Source organism: Palaemon carinicauda, chromosome 1 (genome assembly GCF_036898095.1).
Source record: "Palaemon carinicauda isolate YSFRI2023 chromosome 1, ASM3689809v2, whole genome shotgun sequence".
Classification (NCBI taxonomy): domain Eukaryota; kingdom Metazoa; phylum Arthropoda; class Malacostraca; order Decapoda; family Palaemonidae; genus Palaemon; species Palaemon carinicauda.
In genome coordinates, this window is record NC_090725.1 from 117,727,108 (window position 1) to 117,754,278 (window position 27,171).

General features: G+C 36.7%; 1 protein-coding gene across 6 annotated transcripts in view; it reads left to right on the plus strand.

Annotated features, from left to right (window-relative positions):
• Positions 1 to 27,171, plus strand: part of CPT2 (Carnitine palmitoyltransferase 2) — a 421,879-nt gene that overhangs the window by 289,907 nt on the left and 104,801 nt on the right. For all 6 annotated transcript variants that reach the window (XM_068384285.1, XM_068384278.1, XM_068384301.1 and 3 more), the window contains exon 10: positions 5,246 to 5,442. In XM_068384285.1, the coding sequence (XP_068240386.1) occupies positions 5,246 to 5,442 (197 nt within the window). The remainder of the gene's footprint in view (positions 1 to 5,245; positions 5,443 to 27,171) is intronic.

Below are 27,171 nucleotides of genomic sequence, written 5' to 3' on the forward strand. Positions count from 1 at the left end.
TAAAACAAAAAGAAGTCAGCAATACTCGATTTTTAAAACACACCCGAAATTTAAAAACATAAGTACATGTTTTATTATAGCGCAATTGACTATTTAAAGAGTAAAAATTTTCTGGAATAGAATGGTGTTTCCTAAAAAATAGTGGTTTACTGACGAAATCGGATACCGTATTTTAAGCTATGATTGAAATGGATGTATACATGGTATAATTTTTTCGTTTTGTATTTAATTGACACTTCAAGAAAACCGATTTTGGTTTCTTCATCTATTTGTAAGTATTGTATAACACGAGAGAGAGAGAGAGAGAGAGAGAGAGAGAGAGAGAGAGAGAGAGAGAGAGAGAGAGAGAGATCAGCTGTTGTAATCAAATGCCATGTTTTTGTTTCGTGTACCTCTTGAAGCGAGAAATTAATCGCCACAACTAACAATTGCCATGTTAATTTCATTCTTAAACTCAAGTTGCCATATGTGAACTAAGGTTTTATTTCTTACGGAGAGAGAGAGAGAGAGAGAGAGAGAGAGAGAGATTTTTATTTTACCATCTACTCTACAAAACTAATCTTTGCAAATCAAATATATACTGTTTAAAATATGACAAAATATTGCCGACTCGTTACCGTAGTTTAGGCTATTCACTGCCGATAAACGAACCCAGTCTACTCGTGAAAACCTTGAACGGCCGGAGGGAAAAATAAGGCTTTTATATATACTGTACTAAACAAAAATAATGCTTTAATATACCATCATTAACACTACCATTACAATTATCGTAAGGTTGGAGAAAGATAAAGATTGCCGAGAACGTAACCACAATTCTGTTTACATTTTGTCAGCTGGACTCCCACAGTTAACAGTTGATTTCATTGTTGATGTGGAATTTTATTCTTAAATAGGCTATTCATTATGAAATTATGTTAATAAGATGTAATGTTAATATTGTTTTGTAACATTTATTATAAATCACCGTATTTAGGACTACCAATATACTTAGAAAGACAATAGATTTGATACATTTTATAGTGCTTGACTCGCAGACTTTGAACAGCTTCGCAGATACAGAAAATTTATTTTAGAAAAATAGGGATCGCAGAAAAGGGGAATCGTATAATTCGAACACGCATAATTCGGGACCCTACTGTATATATATGTATATCTATATATATGTATATATATATATATATATGTATATATATGTATATATATATATATATATATATATATATATATATATATATATATATATATATATACAGTATACATATATATATATATATATATATATATATATATATATATATATATACAGTATACATATATATATATATACACACATATATATATATATATATATATATATATATATATATATATACAGTATACATATATATATATATATATATATATATGTATGTATGCTGTATATGTATATTTATATATATATATATATATATATATATATATATATATATATATATATATATATAAGAGAGAGAGAGAGAGAGAGAGAGAGAGAGAGAGAGAGAGAGAGAGAGAGAGAGAGATATTTTTTACTCATTTTATGAGATGCAAGATGTCTTCGTCTATTGGACTATACATGCTAGTCAGTGTGGAAGTCATGGATGGCCTTTATAAATAACATTCCCCAAAGGGATCCAAAACATTTACAGCTAAAGCAAACTGTAAAGAAAGGTTTGTACTTAGATGATAAAGAGGAAGCTATCCTACGAAGAAATTCTTCACAAAAGCTGATAAAGAGCGCACAACGAAACAACAACTACAGTAGATCTAAGCTGCGAACAAAGGAATGGGGTGCCAGAGACGTACGAGGGCACCGTAAGGTGAGAGGATGTGTAACGGCTCCTCACTTATCCTTCCCCTTAGTTAATTAGACTGGGTAAAGTCTATTGGGGGTGCAGATATCTATGGTTATCTTCGGATACGTCCCTGATTATACACGATATTTTCAGATAGTCATTCCGGGGGTTAGAACCCCGTGATACCTGACGGTAATTCTCTTGTAATATCACTCGCAGAAAATTATACAGTAGGATGCTGCCGAAGGGAACTTCCATCAGGACGACATGGCTATCTCACCCAAAAATAGATTTTTCCTACTTCAAAATCCTTATCCGTTTTATAAGGAATAATTCACCATGTCAGATAATCCTGCTTTCCCAATTAGGGTTGTGGCTTAGCTAGTAATAACAGTAGGTAAGCTATTAATAATTTTTTTCATTCAAATTGACATCGATTGAACTTCTCAAGCTGTTCTTTGGCATGAATTTAGACTTAGACATTTATGATAAGAATACCCAGCCTTTTGCTTTACATTGACTTTATCTAATAATCCTAGCATTGTCTCGACTTTTTAGTAAGTATTGATAATTCCTTTTATCTCCCATAAAGAAATATTATATAAAGGCATAGTTACTATTATCATCATTACTATTACTTGATAAGCTACAATCCTTGTTGAACAAACAAGCTGCTATAAGCCCAAGGGCTCCAACAGGGAAAATAGCTCAGTGAGGAAAGGAAATAAGGAAAATCTACAACAATAGCAACATTAAAATAAATATTTCACATATAAACCAAAAAAACTTGAAAATAACGAGAGGATAAAAATCTTCAAAATAACAAGAGGAAGAGAAGCAAGATTGAATAGTGTGCCCGAGTGTACCCTCAAGCAAGAGATCTCAAACTCAAAACAGTGGAAGACCATGGTACAGAGGCTCTGGCACTACCCAAGACTGGAGAGCAATGGTTTGATTTTGGAGTGTCCTCCCTCTAGAAGAGCTGCTTACCATAGCTAAAGAGTATCTTCTACCATTACCAAGAGGAAACTAGCCACTGAACAATTGCAGTGCAGTAGTTAACCTCTTGAGAAAATAAGAATTGTTTGATAATTTTAGTGTTGTCAAGTTTATGAAGAAAGATAAGAATGTGTAAAGAATAGACCAGACTATTCTGTGTATGTGTCGGCAAAGATGAAACGAGCCGTAACCAGAGAGAGGGATCCAATGTAGTACTGAATGGCCAGTCAAAGGACTCAATAACTCTCTAGCAGTAGTATCTCAACTGGTGGCTGGTGCCTTGGCCTACCTACTGCCTATAGTTTTGATAGTTTTAACGGCAGGAGCAAGAGTTAGTGAACTTTCTACCTTTTGGAGGGATCAGAGATTCATTACCACCATTCTAGGTAGTTTTTTAATCCTTAGCCGAGTTTTCATATTTTTAGCCAAAAACGAAAATTATCTTCAAATATGGGATCCACTTTTTATTACAGCGCTAGAGTCAGAAGGTGGTAACCTCTGTCTGGTGTTTACCTTGCCATTATACCTACAGTTTCATACCTTCAGAAGGTACTTCCAAAATACCCAGACCAACATGTCCCTTTTAAAAGGGGCTTTCTGTATTCTAATGATCTCCCTTATTAAAAATGCTGATTTTGACTCCATCCCTAAAACCTACAATATGATATAAATTGGTGCTTCACTAGTTTTTTTTTCTTTTTGCTAATATGCAATTTCAGAATATCAGAGCTTTACAGGTTGTTCTAGGCATATGATGTTCAATAAACACTACCTAAAACATATCCAAGCTGTACAACATTCATGTGTAGTACTTGGCTTGTTTGTGACTCCTACTGGGGGAACCCAGAGATTGAAAGAACCAATTCAGCCAGGCTCTTTAGCAGAAGCATGATGTCAAACATTTAGTTATTTTCAGAGTTGTTACTTATGTGAGAATCAAACTAATTATTTTTCTTCTCATCTATTTATGCATGTAAGCTAAGTTATTTGCATGGTTGCAGATGGTTGTCTTCGATGGTGAACAAGTCTACTTAGTTATTGCTCTGTAATTAGTCCTTGGAGACAAACCAGCACATTAACTGCAAAAAAGTGGTTTTGACAAATAAAAAACCTACCGGTAATTTTGTGGAGCTGTTGTGTGGGCTCCAGGACCCTCCCTTCTTCCTACCCTTGTGCAAGAGGAGCAGGACAATGGATTCTCACTTGGAGTTGGAAGATGGTGGCTGGGCCTAAGTTTGTGTGCAGGTATCATTGTCTCTAGCTGTAGTAATGGGTGTCGTTAATTATAGGTCATCAATAGCCAGACAATTCCAGCATTGAAGGTGCAGTGTCAGGTTCAATAATGTCTGAAGTTGAGGGTCTCATATACAATCCAAGTCCATGCTTTGCACGTTGATACACTGTCTCTAGAGTAGGGTTGACAATATTTCTTTGATATTTGTGACATATTGAATTCGCTGTTCTAGCCTTTTATAGAAAAGTCCTTGGAGACCATACAACACCTCCCCAAATATAGAATTTTCCTTTGTCAAAACCTTTTTTTTTTAAGTTTAACCTACTAAGTGCAATGGATATATGAACATTATAAATTTTATTTCAGTATATGTCAAAAGCTAGCTACAATGGTAAATGCATTGCTGGCAAATTTGAACCAGCATTGAAATGGAAATGATTTTATCCTTTTAGTTGTTTATTTCCTGGCACCAGTTGCTTAAGTTCCAGTTATTTGAATGGTGGAGGGTAAGATGGAGGTTACTCTTAATAGTATATTTCATTAATGCAGTGAATGTAGTGTTTTTTAAAAGTCTGTATTGAATTTCATTTTACTAAGAATGATTTATTTTAGTATTCATTTTTATCTACTGTTTTAATATTTTACATTTACAGGGTTTGCTTATTTTAAATCAGATTTTTGTTTCTTAAGATTGTATAGATATAAATATTGCCAAATTTTTAGCAAATTTAAAATAATTCTGATTTTGCTAGTTTTGATTAGCTTAAGTCCATTTTAATCCAACTCAGAGAAACAGTATGTTGTATTTGAAAACAAAGCTGTATTGATGTGTAAATGTCTAGTAAATAAGTGTTTGTGTGGTAGATTTATATCCTCAAGGACATTGATCCTCATTTCTACTGTTGGGTTTTTAGGTATACTAAATCCATCCCCAAAATATGTTTGTTCCTGCACTTATAAAAACTATTGTCCTTTAAACGGAGTCTACTTCTGTGAAGTCAGCTCCTGTTAAAGGACTGGTTTGTATAATTAAGAAAAATGCCAATTACTTTAAAATTTTGTGATGATCTACTTTAATCTGTGGTCCTTTCTTGTTGTCTTAAACTTAGCATACCTCATTTCATTATTATAGTGTTTTTAGCAAGCAAATAATTGATTAGAGACAAAATATGATCATATTTTGTATTTTACTTTTCAGGTGGTTTGACAAGTCTTTCTCATTGATATTTACTGCTGATGGTCAGACAGCCCTAAATTTTGAGCATGCTTGGGGTGACGGTGTAGCTGTGATGAGTTATTTCAATGAAGTTGTCAAAGATGTGAAGCATAAAGCTCGAATTCATCCAGATAGCAAACCAGCCAATATTGATGCATCGCAGTATGTAAGAAAACTGGGTGAGTTCACTAGCTGTCTATTATATAATTTCTAACATATAGACCTATCAACTTTGTTTAGGAAACTTGACTTATGCCCGTGCATCATAAAGGTACAATTATATTACTGTATTTCCATAAATATTACCCTCTAATCATAAGCGATTAATTCAAAAGTGCAAGTTTTATGATGAATGAGATTATTAAAAAGATGTTTACTCACCAAATCATCTCCCTCTTGGTTCAAACAACAAACCATGTTTAAAGTGTATTCAAGCGTATGAGCTGGGTCAGACGGTAGTGTATTGCAATTATATAATAATGCAATGTATTTCAATGGTATAAATTGTTATTTGAGGCAATACCACTTCCTTACCTGCATAAAATCTCTGGCTATGAACCTCTTCAATTTAAGGTTTGAGAATTTAAGTTCCTTTCTTCATTCTCACTTTGTACTTCTTCTCCAGTCACCAATTGTTGACTCACTCGTTACCGCGACGGTTTCCAGAGGTCAACTCGGACCATTTAGGCAAACAGAACGCTCATATGGACGTTCATAAAGTGGTAAAAAGGGGTAACAAAGTAATTAGGAATCATATTTACCATTATTGTTGCTCAAAGTAGCAAGTCAGGGAGGGATATTACTTTATATGATACATTAAATTATTACTGCGGTGTTCGTGTTGATACATGACCTTGGCTTAGGCAAACTAAAGTTAAAACCATTGAACTAGCCTATAACCAAAACTAGAGATACTAAAATCAAAATGCGTTTGGACATCGAAAATGACGATAACAAACACCAATAATAAACTAAACAAGCAACTGCAAGTTTAAACCCATAGTTACCTTCAAAAGAAAAGAAGAACTAAAATAATAATTTCAATATCTTAACAGGAAATGAAAGGTCTTTATGAAATATAACACTTTTATAAAATTAGGTTAAATTACATGAGACCTTGTGAAGCAAGACCTCTTGTTTGAGCTCTTACTTGAGCAGTCCTTCTAGTACGTCTCCCACTTTCAGTCTGATTTGAGGCCCCGATAAAGTTAATGGGTTCAGACTGTACTTCAATATCAGAAAAAATAGCTTCTTCACTGGGCTCAAAAACTTGAACATTTTTAACAGGATTAGAATCATCCTATGACGTTGCATTGGAAGTACTGTATTTAACTCTTAATACAATTCCAATGGAATTAAATGTTTAACATTCACATTAATATTACTAGCCACAAGTGGCCGGTTAGGTTTTGTCCTAAAGGGCAATTTCAATAAGGCTATCTCACCTTCTTCCCAGATCTTTGTATTCTGTAAAGAAGCTCGATCCTTTTCTCTCAAATTTACTAAGTACTCAGACAGACAGCTATCTACCTTTAAATTCTTCATATAAGAGGTCACAGAGATTGAGGACGAACTAAATGGGTCGAGTAATCTTCCTCTTCATTATATTCCCATTCAGAGAGTTGTTCTCTGGCTCCTAAAACTATGGAAGAAACCGGTCTTCCAACTAAAAAAATTATTAGGAGTAATTATGTCTATCCCATTCTCACAAGATTGATAAGTTAACAGTCTGTTGTTCAAGATTTTTTGAGTATCAGATAAAAAAGTAATTAATTCAGAAGTTGTAGGAGTTGACCTACCTAAGACTTTAAGCAAAAAAAATTTACAGTTTTTATTAACCTTTCCCATGTAGCGCCGTACCATGCGGCATACATGAGAATAGTTTTATAGCCAGTTGTGGCAGTTCTGAACTTTTTTCCAAACTTGGAGGAAGTTAAAAGCTTTTCTATAATGTTACCAGTTTGAATAAGAGATTAAGCATTGTCAGAATAAACTACTGACGGTATTCCATACCTACAGTATTTACAAACCTGACAAAAGCCAAAATAAACTCAGAGGTAGACATGGAGTCCAGAGTATCAAGGTGCACTGCGCGAGTATTAAAACGTGAAAGTTAGATTATAAAATTTCATCCCTTCTCCCATTTTATCCTTTACCCATAAGTGACCAGTGTAATTAACACCTCTGTGAGCAAAGGGCACTCTCAGATTAACCCTAGAAGCGGTAATAGAAGAAGGTGAAGGATATGATACAGCATTGTACCTCTTACAAGCTACACAATCCCTAAGTACATAAAGCTCGGCTTGATGGGCTTTCAATATCCAGAACCCATGCATCCTAAGGAAGTAAAGAGTAGCCTGCAGACCCATATACATAGTTTTTCAATGAGCAAAGTAAATCAACAATTTAGTCAAATGGTGGTGTTTAGACATGAGAATGGGGTTTACTACACGATACTTCAGATCAACATTTTTGTCCATACGACCTCTAGATCTAATAATCCCATGCTTATCCAAGAACAAATTTAGTTGATTAACTAGCTGAGGCACATCCGTTGGGGATCTAGGATCCTCCAAGTAACTTATTTCTACAGGAAAAGCTAATGCTTGCATCAACTCTACTAAATAATTAAAAGCTTCCTCAGAAGGGTCAGCATTTGATTTCTTAAATTTAAACAAGGCAGTAAAAACGTTTACTGTAACACCAAATAACTTACTATAGCTAGAAAATTTACATATGTTAACCAGAGGTGCAGCCTTAGCAGGACCAAGCACTGGTGACACCAACTCACATTTAACTTCAGAGGGAATACATCCTAACTGGCCCTTAGGCCACTCCTGAGGGAGTGAAAGTATCCATTGAGGACCTTGAGTCCATCAATTTAACCCTTCCAAAAATACCTTAGCCGTACAAGGTTTGGTCAAAAAGTCAGTTTGATTATGAAGAGAAGGAATGTAGGAAAAAGATACCCGACTGTATTTACATTTTAGTTCATCAAGCAGTCGACTTACTTCCTTAATCCTATTATTTACGAAAGTATTCCTTTTAGGAGGTTTTCTCCCAAGAATCCAACTTAAAACTACTTGGCCATCTACAAATAATGTAATGGAACTGAATTGACAGCCAGAAATTTGTCCTTAGTCAAATATTGTCTTCTGACACTTCAAGGATAATTGGGAAGCTAACAGCTCTAATGTAGGAAGAGTTCTCTCTCCTTAGAGAATAAGAATGAGCAATTCTAATCCTGAACAACATAAATAATGCACCCATACGCTTCCTTAGAAGCATCAGCAAATGTGTACAATTTGACAGAAACGTCTGCTTTAAATGACCTACTTTTAAAGGGGACCCTACCTACTTCTAAACTTTTTCATAACGTATGCCATCAAGTCAAGAGTTAACTATCTAAATTTTTATCCCAACCAATTAAATTTTAGCACATCTCTCTTATTAACAGTTTACCTTGCAACAACACTGTGGCAAATATTCCAATTAGATCAAATACAGAGTCCAAAAATGACAAAATCTGCCTTTTTTTTGAGGCATTGCAGTTATGAGAGGCCTTCTTAAGTTTTAGAGCTCTTCTTGTTATATAAATACTCTAACACACTAACCTCTGGAGAAAGACATTTTTCATCCTCTTTTAGGTGAGAAAGAACAGACCTATCATTATAAGACCATTTCCTTAAGGATAAAACTCCAGAGATCATAACATTATTTATGTTATCAACCATATGATGAAGCTCATCAACATTATTGGTTGTAAGGATCAAATTATTCACATAAAATTTATCTTTGATTAGAATTGATACCTCAATGTGGGAGTTCACCATCAGATGGTGCCTAACAGTATAATTCAATATGAAAGGGGAACTCACAAAACCAAACATTATGGTATTATACCTATAGAGGACATATTTACCGTTAATTTGCCTAAAAAATAAAAATGTGTCCCTGTCCTCATCAAGAGATAGTCTAATTAGAAGGAAAGCCTTCATTATGTCCGCAAGGATAACGTAATCGTTGGTTCTAAAATAGATCAACAAAGATAACAGATTGTTCATCAGGTCAATGCCTGGAAAGGCAGCTTCATTAAGCAAAGGATCTTTTCCGACCTTCAGAGAGCAATTAAACACAGGCCTTATTTTTGTGGTGGTTAACTCATCCATTTTGATAACAGGTCGATGAGGAATAAATATCTGACACGGTACTCTCCTTTCTACTGGTTCTGAAATGTATAATGCTTCTTGCTGGTCAAATACCTCTTCATATTTTCCTGAGATACCCTTACTTTCTAGCTTCTCATACACTTTTGGCTACCACTAGAGATATTCTCTTTATTACGTTCATAAGGATTAGATTTTAAAACTTTCTGTTCTTCACAAAGTCTCTGTGGCTCATTTTCAGGTTTAGAACTAATGAAAGAGTAACCTTAAACAGATCTAAATTTCTCATAACCTTGTCTCTATAATCCTGCTCTTCCTGTAGTGGTATAAAATTCATAACATTTCCCACTGAAATTTAACAATCAGCTAGCCTAATGACCCAGCAGCCTTTACCATGAATTACAGCCGGTTGTAAACTAAACTGAGCAAAATATTGGAGATTATCATTACCTGTAATGCCAAGCAACTTTGTCTTCACCCTTGACCCTAAGAAAATCTGTGGAAACATCTAAATTATCATCATTAATACTCTGAATGATACTTGGCAGTTTAGGTACTTTAACAGTTAAACTGAATCCTTTCATGGCAAAAAATAAACACCATGTTCTGTGTCCATTGGGAAAGGTCAGGTCTGCAACATAATTGAAACCATCTTGTGCAGCTATAGGCATATCGAAGTAAGATACTAATTGGGACACAGGCGGACTAAAGCATTCACCCAGTTTACTTTCTACAAATACCTTATTAATTATACTAAATTGTGTGCCCATATCTAGCAAGAAGTTACACCTATCAGATTTCTTTTCTCTACTGACTGGCAAAGATATAATTGAAACTAAAATCTCTGAACTATTTGCCATATTAAATACTTTATTTTCAGAACCACTTAAGTTTATGTTAAGGTTATACATGGCTGCATGATATTCAGCCTTATTACAAAGAAAACATTTGTATGGCAGTGCTCCTTTTAAACCTGGACACTCGTTAGATTTATGATTGGCATTCAAACATCTTAGGCACAATCCTAAAGCAAAAGCCTTAGCTTTCTTAGCTTCTAAACTACTATAACTTGAACACTTAGATGATGAATGTCCAACAGTTTGGCAAAATTTGCATTTATAATTTTGGATCCTCTTAGGATCTTCAGACAATTTGATTTTGACAGCAACAACCTTACTAGTGTCATCAGGTTTAGATTTAAAAGGATTATTCAAAGCATCATTCCGGGTTTTGGGTTTAACCCCTTGACCCTTTAAGGGGGCTGGCCGGAATGCTAATATATGAGGGTATAGGAAGAAAAACACAAAATCCTGAAAAAAAAATTCACTGAGCTTAGTATGGAAATGGAGAATGCGTATACGAAATACTTTGTCAAAATTCCTCTTACTTTCATAGTTATAGGGTAATTAGTAAAAGTAACTCAATAAACCATAAACATTGTTCCCTATAAGAAAATATCTTATTTCTTCTGTTATCGTATATTTGGATAATTATTTCATTTTAATGTATAAGAAATTATTAACAATGGAATCTGTATAACTTCCACAAGTCGTTTTTGCCCTTCAGTCCTACCACAAACATCAGAGAGAGTACATGCCTGAGTTTGACCTCTGACATTCACTCATTTTTACGTTTGTTTTTCTAATTTTTGGCAAGAATTTTGAGAGAGAGAGAGAGAGAGAGAGAGAGAGAGAGAGTGTGTGTGTGTGTGTGTGTGTGTGTGTGTGTGTGTGTGTGTGTGTGTGTGTGTGTGTGTGTGTGTATTGTGTGGATGGAGAAGCGACAGCTTTGCCTGATACGAGCAGAAGTAGCAAGATATTGAGCAAAAGGATCTTCTTTTATGAGTAAATTATGATAAATATCTTTGTTTTCATTAATCAATATCCAAAAAGGAACGTAAAATTCATAATAATCAGGATTTTTTAATAGCCTTCAAAAACTTTGAACGCCCTCTGACATTCTCTCATTTTTACGTTTGTTTTTCTTGTTTTCGGCAAAAATTTTATCATTTCAAAGAGGAAAAGACAATTTCAACATCTTGCTAACATAAGGAAGAAGGAAATTCACTCTATTAAGAGTTCAGAAGTGGGTAAATATCAGTAGTGAGAGAGAGAGTATTGTGGATAGAGGAGCAGCCGCCTGGCCTCACAGGAGCCAAAAGAAGCAAGATATTGAGCAAAATAATCTTCATTTATGATTAGATTATGATAGATAACTTTGTTTTATTTTTATTAATACCCAAAAAAAAGAACATAAAATTCATAATAATCATGGTTTATTAATATTGTCTTTGTAAAAATACAAAGAAAAACTTTGAACGCCCTTATCTCAAAACTATACTTATTGACCTTCAAATTCAATAGTCTCCCTTAGTTTTAAAGATATAGCATTGAAATTTGGTATATAACTTAGAAATACATTTTGAAATAATGAAATTAGGCCATTTTTCCAATTTTTTTTTCATATTTCTTTTAATTTGTTTCCCTGATTTTTAGGGTTTAATGAAAAAAATTATATCTGGCAAAAAAATTACTTTTAGAAAAAAAAAAAACTTCATATTATTGTAGATTTATAGCAGGACTATATAGGGAAGTAATCCCAAATCTTAGTAATAATTATCAAGGGATGAGATAGAATTTGAAAAACACTAATTTTCAGGATAAATCATCCTGGCTTCGCAAAACCAAAGGTCAGAAGCAAAAATCCTATGCAGTTTGGAGATGTCCTAAGTCACCTTATTAAGTGGTATCAATGTCAAAGTCCTGTCATTAAAAATTGGCATTAGCCGGCCGGCCCCCTTTAACATATCTTCAATCTCATTATAATGCTCTGATATTTATCAACTAACAGATTGAAATCAAGGTAATTAGTGTTTACTACCCTGGATAGTTCAATAAGGAAACTAAGAGTTAATTTATTATTAACAACTCTACTAAGTAGAATAAGTTCGCCAGAATTATTTGTAGTTAAGTCTATTCCCACACCCATTAAATCCTGAACCTTGTTGCTAATTAACCTAACAAGAGACTCTACTTTATTTAACTGGGTGATTTCAGGTGTGCAAAGTATATAATTCAACGCCTTATCCATAATTAAGTCATTATCTAAAAAGCTAGTATCTAACATATCTAAAGCTCTCTGATAACTATCATCCCTAATAGGAATATTTTTAATCACACTAAGAGCCTCACCAGACAAGTAACCTTTTAAATAGGTAAGCTTTTGTACTCCAGTAAGATTGGGCATGCCAACCAAAGCATTACAAAAACTGTTTTTGAAATTGTAATAAACAAGAGGGTTTTCAAGATTATTTGTAAAAGGTTCAAGCTAAATAGGGGGCAAAGGTAATTTAACAATTTTGCCTACATGATTCGAACTTTGGACCCGAGTCCTTATAGCATCCAGCTCATCCCTTTTTTCTTTAAAGGCAGACAATCTCAGGCTAATATTTAAAGGATAAGTCCTAGCAGAGGACAATACATCATCGAATTCCGATTCAGACATATTTTTGCTACCAGATTCTAAGGCTTTCATATCCTTGGTTATTTGACCCTTTATGTTGGATCTTTTATTGACATTCCTCTTAATGGTCTCCAACATTTGGTTGGCAAGTGTGTTAACCAAGATATTGCTAAATTAATGATCCTGAGAAGAACTTAAAAATAAGATAAACCAAAGATATTTATCATACTGGCATGTGAACCTGATTATAGGAACTTAGAATTTGTTAAGCCAACCATTCTAAATCTAACTAGCAAACCTGATTTTAGAGTCTAACCAACAAATAACTGAGCAGAATGTCTACGGCCTAAAGGGAACTCTTAAATAAGGCCCGACATTCTAAATATTTATGGACAAACTTATCCAGTAATATTGGGTTTATATTTATAGGGTAATTAGGCAAATATCCTGACAATAAACATTAGCTTCGGTGTAATTATTACAATTCAACCAAGATTTACAAAATTAATCACCGAAAGTTTACAAAAATATAAGCACAAACGCTTGAAATTAAACAAGGACTAACAAAGGCTTTCCCAACCAAACGAAAGTAAACAATCTATCTAAACAAATCTACTTTGCCTAGATCAAAACTAAAACCAAAAACATAATGACTAAATTAAATTACAAAATGAACTGTCATTAAAGACAAGATAGACTGTTAAGAAGAAACAAATGTACCAATAACAATATGCATTTTATCGAGTTTAAGCTCCCGCATAATAAACAAAATAACAATCTCGATAACAATGAGCCAGCCCTATAACCATTACGAGCCAAAAATAATAAAGGCACAAGTTTATCTAAGCCTTTACGAACTTCAAACAAATTGACTTGACAGATCACGCATAAGCCATCGAACACGTTAGTTTTAAATTCTCAAAAATATTGCAATTATATAATAATGCAATGCATTTCAATGGTATACAATTTTTATTTGAGGCAATACCACTCCCTTACCTACAAAAATCTCTGACTATGAACCTCTTCAATTTATGGTTCGAGAATTTGAGTTCCTTTCCTCATTCTCACTGTGTACTTCTTCGGTCACCAATTGTTGACTCACTCGTTATTGCAACAGTTTCCGAACGTCAACTCCGACCAGTTAGGCAAGCAGAACGCTCATATGAACGTTCATAAAGTGGTAAAAAGGGGTATCAAAGCAAGGTTAATAATAGGAATCACATTGACTATTATTTTTGCTCAAGAAGCAAGTCAGGAGGGTGTTTGTGTTTATACATGGCCTTGGCTTAGCCAAACTAAAGTTAAAACTACTGAACTAGCATATAACAAAAACTAAAGATACTAAGAACAAAATGAATTTGAACATCAAAAATGACAAAAACAAACACCAACCGCTAAACAAGCAACCGCTAGTTCAAACCCATAGTTACCTTCAAATAAAAAAGGAACTAAAATAATAATTTCAGCAAGTGCGCCTCTAGCATCAGTTTAACAGTTGTGCGTTTTGCTCCTACTGATTTTTTTTCTCCTATATCATGTTTAGTATATCATTAGTTTTATGGACGAATAAAAAGTTGTACATTTATGTCAAACCAGTTATATAGTGTTGATTGCACCTACTTATATGTGTATTTTATGGGTTGTGTAGTCAGTTTGATAAAGTAGCTCCTGTTGTGTTATTTGAGGATAGAGTTTCCTAGTATATATTGGTGAACAGAAAAATTATTTCAGTATCAAAGATTTTTATATGGTTTAATATCTAATATCTTCTATTATTTGGGGGGGATAAAAGACCTTTTCCACACTGTTGCCAGTTTCCTTAGTTTTTTACACCATATTAGAAGTATAAGTGTCACCATTGGTTACTGCTTTTTGTTAAGTTAAATAATCTTATGTCTTGTTGCATATGCAAATGATGCTACTCCCTGCATCAATTCCATCTCCTGAATGTAGATCTAGGGTTGCTGAATCCATTAACCCTTTCACTGCCATTGGTGGCATAGTTAAAAATTGAAAAATTTAACTCTTTTAAAATCTTCCAAATAATAGAAAGTTGGTATTAAAATAAAGTCTTGATGTGAGCTTTCCAATAAATATCAACAAGCGAGGGTTTGTTTGGTCTTGAAAGACTTTGCAATATCATAAGTTTCATTAAATTCACCACTGGCATTGAAAGGGTTAATAGAGATCTAGCTAAAATTATTGCACGGTGCAAATTATGGGGTATGAAGTTGAATCCTAATAAAACTCAAAGTATGATTGTAAGTAGGTCAAGGACATTGGCACCTCAACATCCGGATCTCAGTATTGATAATGTTTCTTTAACTTTGTATGACTCTCTTAAAATTTTAGGTGTGATTCTCAACAGCAAATTTACTTTTGAGAAACACATAAGTCTATGCCTTCTTCAGTTGCACAAAACATTGGCTTATTGAGAAAGTCTTTTAGGATTTTCGGTGATCAATCTATTCTGAAGGAAGTGTTTCAATTCTTTCATTCTACCTTTTTTCAAATATTGTTCTCCTGTCTGGTCAAATAACTCCTTTTCTGGGCACCGAGCTGTGCCGCCCAGTGAAATGCTCCTTTAGCACCATTTCTAAGGTATATAACTGCTATATATTACCAGAGAAAAAATTGCATAGGAATGCCAGGTTGAACCCAGCTCGCTCACCTATATAAGGTGTCGATATAATACTGGGGCGTGATAATTCACAACCAGAGGTCTCGCACCATTTAGATATCTCCTCTTCAAAATCCCCGCCACAGCGAGGTGCCGATCAACACTACTACCACCCACGCCAGTGACTACACTCCTTTATAGCACATATTTTTATCAACATTTGCATATTTTTCTCTTCGGTGTTTTCGTTCATATCTCATTTCTTTGTGCAGATGGCGGATTCCCTGGTCTCCCCATCTAAGTTAAGTACCAGTTCTATGAGTTTTGAGCTTTTGGGGGTAGCATTGCCATTAATTTTAATTTTTTCGAGGTTTTATTTTTTCCTTATGTCAGTCCGCTTGCGGCTCCCTTGCTGGCTTGCTACCGCCTTCGCTCGTCCTTAACGTATTACAATTGGTCTTCCATACTAATTGTTTTTCGTTTTGAACCTTATTTTGGAGGTTTTTCTCACCGATTACACCTCATCATTGTGCTTTGGATATTATTTTGATGTTTTTGATGTTTTGATGATATACTACGTATCATAGTTTTGAACTCGGTTGGCAAGCCTGCCTTCGGGCACGGTCTAGTTGGTTTCGCTACCGCATTAAGGTTTATATTATTATATTATTGATATTATATATTGATCTTAGTAATAGTTATTGCGATTACCATCTAGTTTAGTTATCGCTTAGTTTGAGTGGGACTCTCGCGGGGCAGTTGTTATTTTATTTGTTTCCTACCGTTTGGCATCTACCCGAGGTAGAAGTTATGTTGGTATCCCTGTCCAGCGCGACTCCTCCCGCTCTGGAGGGCTACCAGCTATTATCCCCCTGCCATTCCCTTGCGTCCTTCTCTTACTAATTTTATTTTTAAGTTACACATGCCTATAAACCAGTTCAATGTGTTACATCATTTAACATTATTGTACATTATTTTACACTATTTTATTGCTCATTCCGTTTATGATCATTCCGTTTTACTTATGTGGTTCCATCGGTCAGGTTGGTACTCCTGTCCTCCCTCATGTCCAAGTGATCGCCTCCTGCCCCCTCATTGGTTAGTTCCCGTTGCTTCCTTCCCCCCCCCCCCCCCCCATAATCCCCAATTCAGGGATTCCTCTCGTCTGTCACGTTGTGTGAGTGGTTTGGCATTACGGCGGGATCGAGTCCTCTCGTACCTCAGCCTTGCCACCACCTCCTCCCCCCCCCCCCTCATACCATCCCTTCCTGGGATACCTTATGACTCACTAGTTGGTACCGAGAACATCCACCCGGGTTTCATTCTAGTACATTCATTCTCATGCCTTGCCGTAGCCTTTTTTCCCCGCCGCTCTGATTGGCCATCGGTCGGCGGGGGGAACTCAGTTGTGTATTGGTTATGTTTCGTTATGTACTGTATTATTTTAGTTTCTACTATAAGTTGAAATTTTGTTCGTGGGGTATCACAGGAGAGCGGATTTTTGTTGTTATATTATTTATTGTCGGTGTTCGTTTGGGTTCTTGTGGCTGGCGGGGAGCCATTGAACCCCTTCCTCCCTCCCCTTTCGACTCCCCCTACCCCGGTAGGCATGTTACGATCCCCGGGTCTCTCATAGTTGTCTCCCCGGAGCCAACAGGTAGCATGTTATTATAACATGTTATTATAACATTTTTATCCTATACTTCCCCAGTAACGACGGGATAGTATATCTCCTACTATGACAATATTATTTCATTGAATGATCATATCTAATTACGGAATTGTTTACCAGGGAACATGTTATTATAAGGTAGCATGTTATTATAAACCCGTTTTTACTATACAGTGAACCCTCGCTACTTCGCCGTTCGACCATCGCGGATTCACCACTTCGCGGATTTTTTTCATAACACATTTATATACTGTACATATATCGCGGATTTTCCGGAAATTTTGAAAATACCGCGATGTGACCGATGGTGCGAGATAGGAGAAAGTAAGGAAAATTGAATCATGATTGATTTTCAATATAAATGAAACTTTGAGGAGCAACAAAGATATCATTTGTTAGAGAGAGAGAGAGAGAGAGAGAGAGAGAGAGAGAGAGAGAGAGAGAGAGAGTGTGTGTGTGTGTGTGTGTGTGTGTGTGTGTGTTGTTTTAAATGTAATAAACAAAAAAAAATTTATAGGTTATAACACATTGGTGCTTATGTAATATCAACTGTATACTGTAGACGGTTTGAATAAGTTAAGAAATGAGCGGCAGCTAGACGTCAGCTGATCTAATCACAGCCAAAAGTAAAACAAAAAGAAGTCAACAATACTCGATTTTTAAAACACACCCGAAATTTAAAAACAAAAGTACATGCTTTCTTAATGTGCAATTAACTATTTAAAGAGTAGCAATTTTCTAGAATAAAATGATGTTTCCCAAAAAATAGTGGTTTGCTGATGAAATCGGATGCCGTATTTTTAGCAACGATTGAAATGGATGTAAACTCGGCATAATTTTTTCATTTCGTATTTAATTGACACTAAGAAAACTAATTTTAGTTTCTTCATCTATATGTAAGTATTGTATAACACGAAGAGAGAGAGAGAGAGAGAGAGAGAGAGAGAGAGAGAGAGAGAGAGAGAGAGAGAGAGAGAGAGAGAGAGAGAGAGAGAGAGAGAGAATGAATCAGCTGTTGTAATTGAATGCCGTGATTTTGTTTCTTGAGAATTTCATCGCCACGACTATAACAACAACATACTGTACTGAACTTTACAGTATTATACAGACTACTGTAATATGATAAAGTAAAATATTTGTAATAACCTATTTTATATGAAATGGGGCTATTTTTTTTTTAATTTACATTTACGTACGTAAAACAACTCTCTCTCTCTCTCTCTCTCTCTCTCTCTCTCTCTCTCTCTCTCTCTCTCTCTCTCTCTCTCTCTCGTAAATTGTTTTCCTGCTTTGCTACGTATGTATGATTTTATATAGATACGGTAAATAATATTTGTAATAACATATTTTATAAAAGCTTTTACTGTAATATCATTATTTATCACTTTCATCATGCGCGTTAAATGCCTTCGTTTGATTACTGAGCGTACTTTATTACGCCGTCGTTTCAGGCGGCGTCATAAAGAAAAACATTTCATTTGGAAGTCCTAAGAAAAATTAAGTAAAACATTGGTAATAACAAAATCAACATACTGTACTGAATAATCAATATAATCGATGCAAAAACTAACCTATACACAGATATGTAAATGCGTTTGTTTCTTCATTATGATCAGAGATAAACGTAAACAAAACATTGGTTGCCATTTTTTATCGTGCTTTTTGGCGTGTTTAGGAAACGCATGATATAAAATCTCCTTTAATATTTGTGCCTGTTTTAGTTTAGGGTATTGTAGTACATGCATTAAGTGTTCTGTACATTAAAGGGTAGTTTGTTAACAGTACTACGTACAAGGGAAGGTTTTAAAAGTCTGAATATACATATTAAATAAATAGGTAAATATGGTGTCACTACTTCGCGGATTTTCACCTATCGCGGCCGGGTCTGGAACCTATCTACCGCGATAAACGAGGGTTCACTGTATACCTCCCCGGTAGTGACGGGATAGTATATTCCTCGCTATGACAATATTATTTCATTGATAAACTTATTTCGGAATTGTTTCAACAATGTCAGTTAATTTTTGATAAATTTTCCCCCAGGTTACTCTACCGGTCTGAAATTTTGTTCATAGCCTTTTGTCCCGGTTTCATATCGGTCTAATTTTAAGAGTCCGGAGCACCCGGATCTTTTTAGGTTACTGACCTATTATGGGATACTCATGTATCTGTCTTTTATTCTATACTTCCCCAGTAGCGACGGGATAGTGTATTTCAAGCTATGACAATATTATTTCATTGATAGCCTTAACTTATTACGGAATTGTTTTAACAATGTCAGTTTATTTATGATAAGTTTTTCCCCGGTTACTAAACCAGTCCTAGAGTTTGTTCATAGCCTTTTGTCCCGGTTTCATATCGGTCTATTTTAAGAATTCGGAACACCCGGATCTTTTTAGGTTACTAACCTATTATGGGATACTCATGTATCTTTATTTTATTCTATACTTCCCAAGTAGCGACGGGATAGTATATTTCTCGCTATGACAATATTATTTCATTGATAATCTTAACTTATTACGGAATTGTTTTAACAAAGTCAGTTAATTTATGATAAGTTCATCCCCGGTTACTATACCGGTCCGAAATTTTGTTCATAGCCTTTTGTCCCGGTTTCATATCGGTCTAATTTAAGAATTCGGAGCATCCAGATCTTTTTAGGTTACTGACCTACTATGGGATACTTATTTATCTTTATGTTATTCTATACTTCCCCGGTAGCGACGGGATAGTATATTTCTCGCTATGACAGTATTATTTCATTGATAATGTTCACTTTTTATGGAATTATTTTAACATGTCAGTTAATTTATGAAAAGTTTTTTTCCCCGGTTACTATACCGGTCCGAAATTTTGTTCATAGCCTTTTGTCCCGGTTTCATACCGGTCTATTTTAAGAATTCGGAGCACCCGGATCTTTTTGGGTTACTACCCTACTATGGGACACTCTGTAGGTGCCCCTGTTGTTACTATCTATAATTTTAACTTAGGATATAATCTTTTAGGATTTTCATTTTATTTCCTTTGTAATTGATAGAATCAAACTTTTATTCTCGATCTATTTATTTTACATTCCCAACGAAGTTACAGTACCTTGTTTATTAGTAACGATATACCCTCTTTCAGAGCTCGCAGTCTTCCAAGACTTCTACCTTGGCGACTCTTTAGATCTGGGTTGGCGGGTTCGCCTGGAGTGTCAGGGCAAAGAGACCCTGTGTCTCTTCCTTTTAGGGGTTTTCAGGGAAGCACGTGGCTGATGTCAGGCCACGTCCTGTTGTCCCTAAAGTTAAAGATACCCGCCAGCCCCTATCAAAGACTCACAGGTCTTCCAAATCACCAAACCAGTTAAGATTTCATCTTCCAGAGTCCCAAAAGACTCAGCCGCAGCTGCTTCTTCCTCTCTTGGGTCGAGAGCGAAGCCCGGCCTGAAACCTACGACCCCAGAGGCTCCCTTCTATCCGGCAGCCCTCTCAAGATTGATGCAATGGCCTCTCGTGGCATGGTTGGTTTCGACCTGACCTTTCATTAGAAAGGGCCAGCGTTCGATTCCAAGTATGAGGTAGAAATTCATTTCTATTTTGAACACGATGTTGTGTTGATGTTTATCCATATATATGTAGGTATGTGTATATATATATATATATATATATATATATATATATATATATATATGTATGTATGTGTATATATATATTATATTGCAATGGGTTCCCTTGTTAGCACCCTCACTGAGAGAGGGCTAAACCAGATAGCCTCGTACAGGGTCTCATTCGTTATGGGCTACCTCAACGGCAACAATATATCATCCCGGATGCCTCTAAGCTCCTGGAATTCGTCGGAAGCAATCCGTAAAAGGTGGCCTTGCACTCTCCCTTCAAAGATGGTATGTTAACCATTGAAGGGTTTGGCACCCGGCCTGTAGAAGATTTTGAATCCTACCCGCCGGGTCTACAGTTCCCTTTCTCTGGTTTCGCACGCCTTACCGAGGAGACACTCGTAAGGTTTGACAAGGTCCCCAAAGAAACCGAAATTTACCCGAAGGCGCAGGCTCAGTCCACCTGGGTCCGGCCCTTAAATGAATGGGAGTGTGTTAACACTACGTTAACACCTCACAAGAGCTCGTACACGATGTTTGAAATGGATGAGTAACCCCCTACTCCGTGTGTCACTAAGATAGTGGACCTTGCTCAGCAGGCAATAAACGAGGACAAGCTGTTACTGCAACTGAAGGAAACGGATCCGACTTCCCTCCTGTTCCCGGGGGATCACGATTGCTGGACTAACGCCCCGGCGACCTTCACATCGGGTAAATTAAGCGCTGACTGTGCTTCCATACAGTTCAGTGAGTGGCTACCCAGGCCTCCGGAATCCCTGATATGCCTCGAGTTCGAAGCCTGTATGCGCCTGAGTAGATCTATCAACTCGGCTACAATGGCAGAAAAGACCTCTTTAATGTATGAAGAGGAACCACCTTTTAAGGTCTTGACGAAGTCATTACTTCAATCCTTACTGTCTGATTCCTACGACTTCTTTGCGGCCAGACGTCGTTGCTGTAGGCATGTCTTGTCTGAGGCCACTATCAGACATGAGCCTAACAAGCTCATTAAAGCCCCAGTCTGGGGCCCTGACTTATTCCCTGAGGATTTAGTCAACACCGTCGTCAGCGGAGCTGCTAGGGTCAATCAGAGCCTCAAGGTTCGATGGGGGGACGAACCGGCCAGCAACCAATCTCGAGGTAGAAAGAGTCTGAGATCTTTCCATTCCTTCCAAACCGGCAGTCCCAACAGGTGGTTCAGACCATCCCGGTGGCACAAGGGAGTCAACCTTTCACCTCGAAGGGTCAACCTCAACAGCAATACGTCCTGGTTCCTCAGTCCCAAGTAGCAACTACCTCCTGTGCTACTTCCCCAGCCCTTAACCCCACCTTTGAAACTCAGGGTGCTTTCCAGGGTTACCAGCGCGCCAGAGGCGCTAGCTCGAGAGGAACCTTTCGCAACAGCTACTCTGGAGGCCGAGAATTCCGCGGAGGCCGAGGAGGTAAATCCGCAGCATATCATTGGGAGTTCTCGGGTAGGGGGAAGACTTTACATCTTTCGGAACCGTTGAACGTTCAACATTTGGGCTTTCAGCATAATTTCCAAAGGTCTGGGGTGGAGTTGGATAGAAAGGCCCCCTCCACCAACCAGTTTTCATCAACATCCAACGGACGAGCTAGTCTTATATGAAAATGATCTACAGTATTGCAAAAGAATGCAATAAAGGAAGTAAATCGCTTGTAATTTCAGGGTCGTTTGTTCAGCGTGCCAAAGAAAGACTCAGAATAGCGAAGAGTAATCCTGGACCTGTCACTTCTGAATTCTTACATTCAATGCGACAAGTTTCACATGCTGACCGTCTCTCAGGTGCGGACCTTGCTTCTCTGTGGGGCCGTCACCTCCTCTATGGATCTTGCAGACGTTTGCTATCATTTCCGATAGCAAGGCATCTTCGTCCGTTTCTAGGCTTCAACTAGGCAAGAACTGCCTCACAGCAACTACAGAGTGATAATCTCTTACAACAGTTTTGGTTCCAAATCAACTTCGGGAAATCTCGTCAGGTCCCAAAGACAAGTTTCAATGGCTAGGATTCAGTGGGTTCTATGCTCCCACACTGTGTCTCCCAACAGCCAAGAGGAACGATATAGGAAAACACAATACGTTTTCTCAAAGACAAATTGTCTTCCGGGAGAAATCAAGAGAGAATCCTGGGTGCCCTCCAGTTTGCCTCAGTAACAGATATACTACTGAAGGCCAGACTGAAAGATATAAGCCGAGTATGGCGCTCCAGGGCAAACGAGTAATATCAAGACAAAGTGCTCGACTCCAACCAATTCTGATGAAAAGACTTCAACCATGGACAAAGGTCAAAATCTGGCAAATCTGTTTCCTTACAATATCCACCCCCAAGCTGGTCATTCACACAGACGCCTCCTTAACAGGATGGGGGGGGATACTCTCAGTACAAGAAAGTCCAGGGACTATGGTCGACAATATTCCGCCAACTTCATATCAATGTCTTAGAGGCCATGGCGGTATTTTTGACCTTAAGCAACCGGCTCCAGCCAAAAACCAACATATCAGGTTTGTTCTAGATAGCTAGTGGCGGACGCACTTTCGAGGACAACTCCGCTGGAGTCGGAGTGGTCACTAGACCCAAAGTCCTTCAGATGGATTCTTTCTCAGGTTCCGGATCTCCAGATAGATCTGTTTGCAACAGAGTCCAACCACAAACTAGAGTGCTACGTAGCCCCCAACCCGGATCCTCGGGCTTACGCCACAGACGCAATGTCATTAGTCTGGAACACTTGGGAGAGAATTTACCTATTCCCACCAATAAATCTGTCGATGAAAGTGTTAGACAAGCTCAGGATTTTCAAAGGCCAAGTTGCTCTAGTAGCCCCCATCTGGCCCAAGAACAACGGGTTTCCCCTTCTGGTGGAACTGGGTCTCCACCTCGACAGATCCCCAATCCAATACTAACACAAGTAGTACAACTCGCAGTGCGTTAGCTTCCTCAAAATTCAGAATGCCCTAACTTTATGGGCTTTATGAAATTTGCAGCTCAAGAGGTGCAGATATTGATCCTCAAATACGCTATTTTTAGGATCAGATAAGAGGGATTCCACCCTTCGATAGTATGATTCGGCTGTTATGAAACTTGCAAGTTTTTAAGGGACTCAAAGGTTGAGACGATGACTATGAATCTGACAGTAACCTTCTTCAGAATTTTATTTGAATCAAGCTTAGCGGCTTGTACTATTACCACAATTAAGTCAGCCTTGAAGAAGATTTTACTATTGGTTTTAATATTGACCTTACAGATTCATATTTCTCATCCATCCCGAGAACCTGCGCCAGATTGAAACCATCAACTCACCCTAGCTCAGTTTCCTGGTTTCTGAATGACGTTCTTAAATTGGCTTCAGACACTCTTAACGAGACTTGTCATTATATTCCATTGTTTAGGAATCCTTGTTCTTAATGAACCTGACTTCTGGCGCCAGAATATCAGAACTTTCAGCCTTGTCTAGAAATCCAGGTCATATTGAATTTCTCTCGTCAGGGGAAGTACTCCTTTCCCCTGACAAAAGATTTTTAGCGAAAATGAGGACCCCCAGGACAGACGGTTCCCCTGGAAGATTGTCCCACTTCCGCAGGACCCATCTTTATGTCCAGTAAACACTCTGGAAGCCTACTTAAACATATCTTCCATTCAGTCCTCAGGGCCCTTATCCATTAGAGAGGATGAAGATCCATCATCCTGAAAGGAATCAGAAAGCAGATTCTGTATTTCATTAACGGGCTACCTAGAATCATTCCTACATCACTCCCTCACGTCCATGATATATGAGCTGTAGCTACCTCAGTTAATTACTATGAACTTCGCTGGACTTACTAAATATACGACTGAAGTCTCCAACAGTATTTTAACGCCACTGTTTAAAACCTCTGGAAGCCTTATTTTTGCTACAGTGGCAGCAGGGAATGTGATTCCTCCTGAACATAGTGAATCTTAATCATCTATGTCTTGCTATCCTCTTACCTGTTATTTTGGATTTTATTTTACTTCCTCAGGTATTGTTCCAAGTTTTGGGTCCATTTTTCTTGTACAATTTCACTGGGCGGCACAGCTCGGAGCCCAGAAAAGGGATTTTGACGAAGGAAAAATCTATTTCTGGACGAGAGACCTGTGCCGCCCAGTGAACCCTCCCTTGACTTCCCTCCCAACATGGGCCCCAAACCTTGGGTGCTATGAGGAGGGACGTCACTGGCGTGGGTGGTAGTAGTGTTGATTGGCACCTCGCTGTGGCGGGGATTTTGAAGAGGAGATATCTAAATGGTGCGAGACCTCTGGTTGTGAATTATCACGCCCCAGTATTATATCGACACCTTATATAGGTGAGCGAGCTGGGTTCAACCTGGCATTCCTATGCAATTTTTTCTCTGGTAATATATAGCAGTTATATACCTTAGAAATGGTGCTAAAGGAGCATTTCACTGGGCGGCACAGGTCTCTCGCCCAGAAATAGATTTTTCCTTTGTCAAAATCCGTTTATTATTAAGGCATGCTACCGCCAATGCACAATATTTTATAGTTTTTAGCTCTCTGGTGCTTGATTATAAAGCCTCAATAGAGACTTAGCAGAGAAACAAAGATTTAAATGATAGTAATTTTCTAAAATGGAATAATGCTTCCGAAATGAAATAGAATATTTATAAATATATATATATATATGTATATATATATATATATATATATATATATATATATATATATACATATATATATACTGTATATATATATATATAGAGAGAGAGAGAGAGAGAGAGAGAGAGAGAGAGAGAGAGAGAGAGAGAGAGAGAGAGAGAGAGAGAGCAGCTCTAAATATTCAATTTTGAGTCGGACGTATTATTGCATTTTAGAAAATTGCTATTATATAAATAGTTAATTGTGCTTTAATAAGACATTTATGTACTTTTATTTTAAATTTCGGGTGTATTTTATCAAGGTAAATATTTTGGGTGCCATGATCAGATCAGCTAATATGATGACTTGTTTCAGACAACTTGGAATGTTCACATAATTTGCCAAGAAATGGCAGTTGTGGTAGTTGTCCGAAACCTCAAAATTTGCAGGTTATCGGTACCTACACTATGGTATACAGGGAAACAATGATGCAAATAAGTTAAAAAGAAAAATTAATTAGATAAAATTGAAATAAAAAACCATCAAAATCAATACTGCTATTCAAACTATTAAAAAGTGTTCAAAAAAACTCATCAGGACAGCATCGTCTTGGGGATAATCTTCGTTGCTTTCATTTGCACTACTAGCACAGTAGCACTGTCATCGTCCTCTGTTTTGTCTAAATTGGTTGAAATGCTTTTACTGTATATTAAATTGAATAAATTTGATTTTATATCATACTTTTGCTAAACACGCCACCTAAATCCGAAACCATTGCTTAGTATACGTTCCATCGCCGTTCATAACGAACAAACAAACGCATTTGCACATCTGTGTATAGGTTAGAAATTCAACATAAATGAAATATGAGCAATTTTATGCCGTGTTTTTCTTAAAAACGCCACCTAAAACAGAAAAAGTTTTGTCTACGTTTCATCGCCAATCATGATGAACAAACAAACGCATTTACACATGCAAGTGATAACCAATGGTACTAAGATCTTTTAGTAAAGATGTTATTATGAATAGAGATTATAATATGTGTGATAAAATATTTATAACCAAAATGTAGCAACAGGCTGGCCTTAAAATTGCTATCCGCCCATTACATGGAGTATACGATAAAACGTCTTTTTAAGGAAATTTTGGGGTTCGCTGTTTACATGGGGTCGTCTTTTACACAGTAATGTACTGTATGTTTTATTAAAGCTCAATTAACTATTGAAATAATCATAATTTTATAGAATGCAATAATGATTCCGAAACAAAATTGAATATTCAAGAGAAAGAGAGAGTGGATATTCAAGTTTTTAGAGTATAAAATAAGCTGTATTTCTGTTTAAGAAAGCATAGATAACATACTGCGCAATAGACAAGACATTAGTTGCGTCATGCTTGTAGAGTAGCGGCGTAGGCTACAGTCGTCTGAACGAAAACACCGAACATTTACAGTAAGTACAGTTGCTGTACTGTAGTAATATTACTGTACATATATTACAGTAATATACATTACAGTATCAGTGAGTATTAGGTTACAGTACATTATTACTAGATAGGAATAACTTTTGCTATACAGAACAGTAAGGGGATGATGACAACTTGGTAAACTTTACCTTATCACAATAATGTACTGTAACCTTATTGTGTCCAGTACATAGTGTACATGTGTGGAAATGTTTTGCACACTGCACATATGATTATAAACTGTTGTAGAAACCAAATTAAAACTATTAGGCAGTATTTACTGTGGTAATCATCA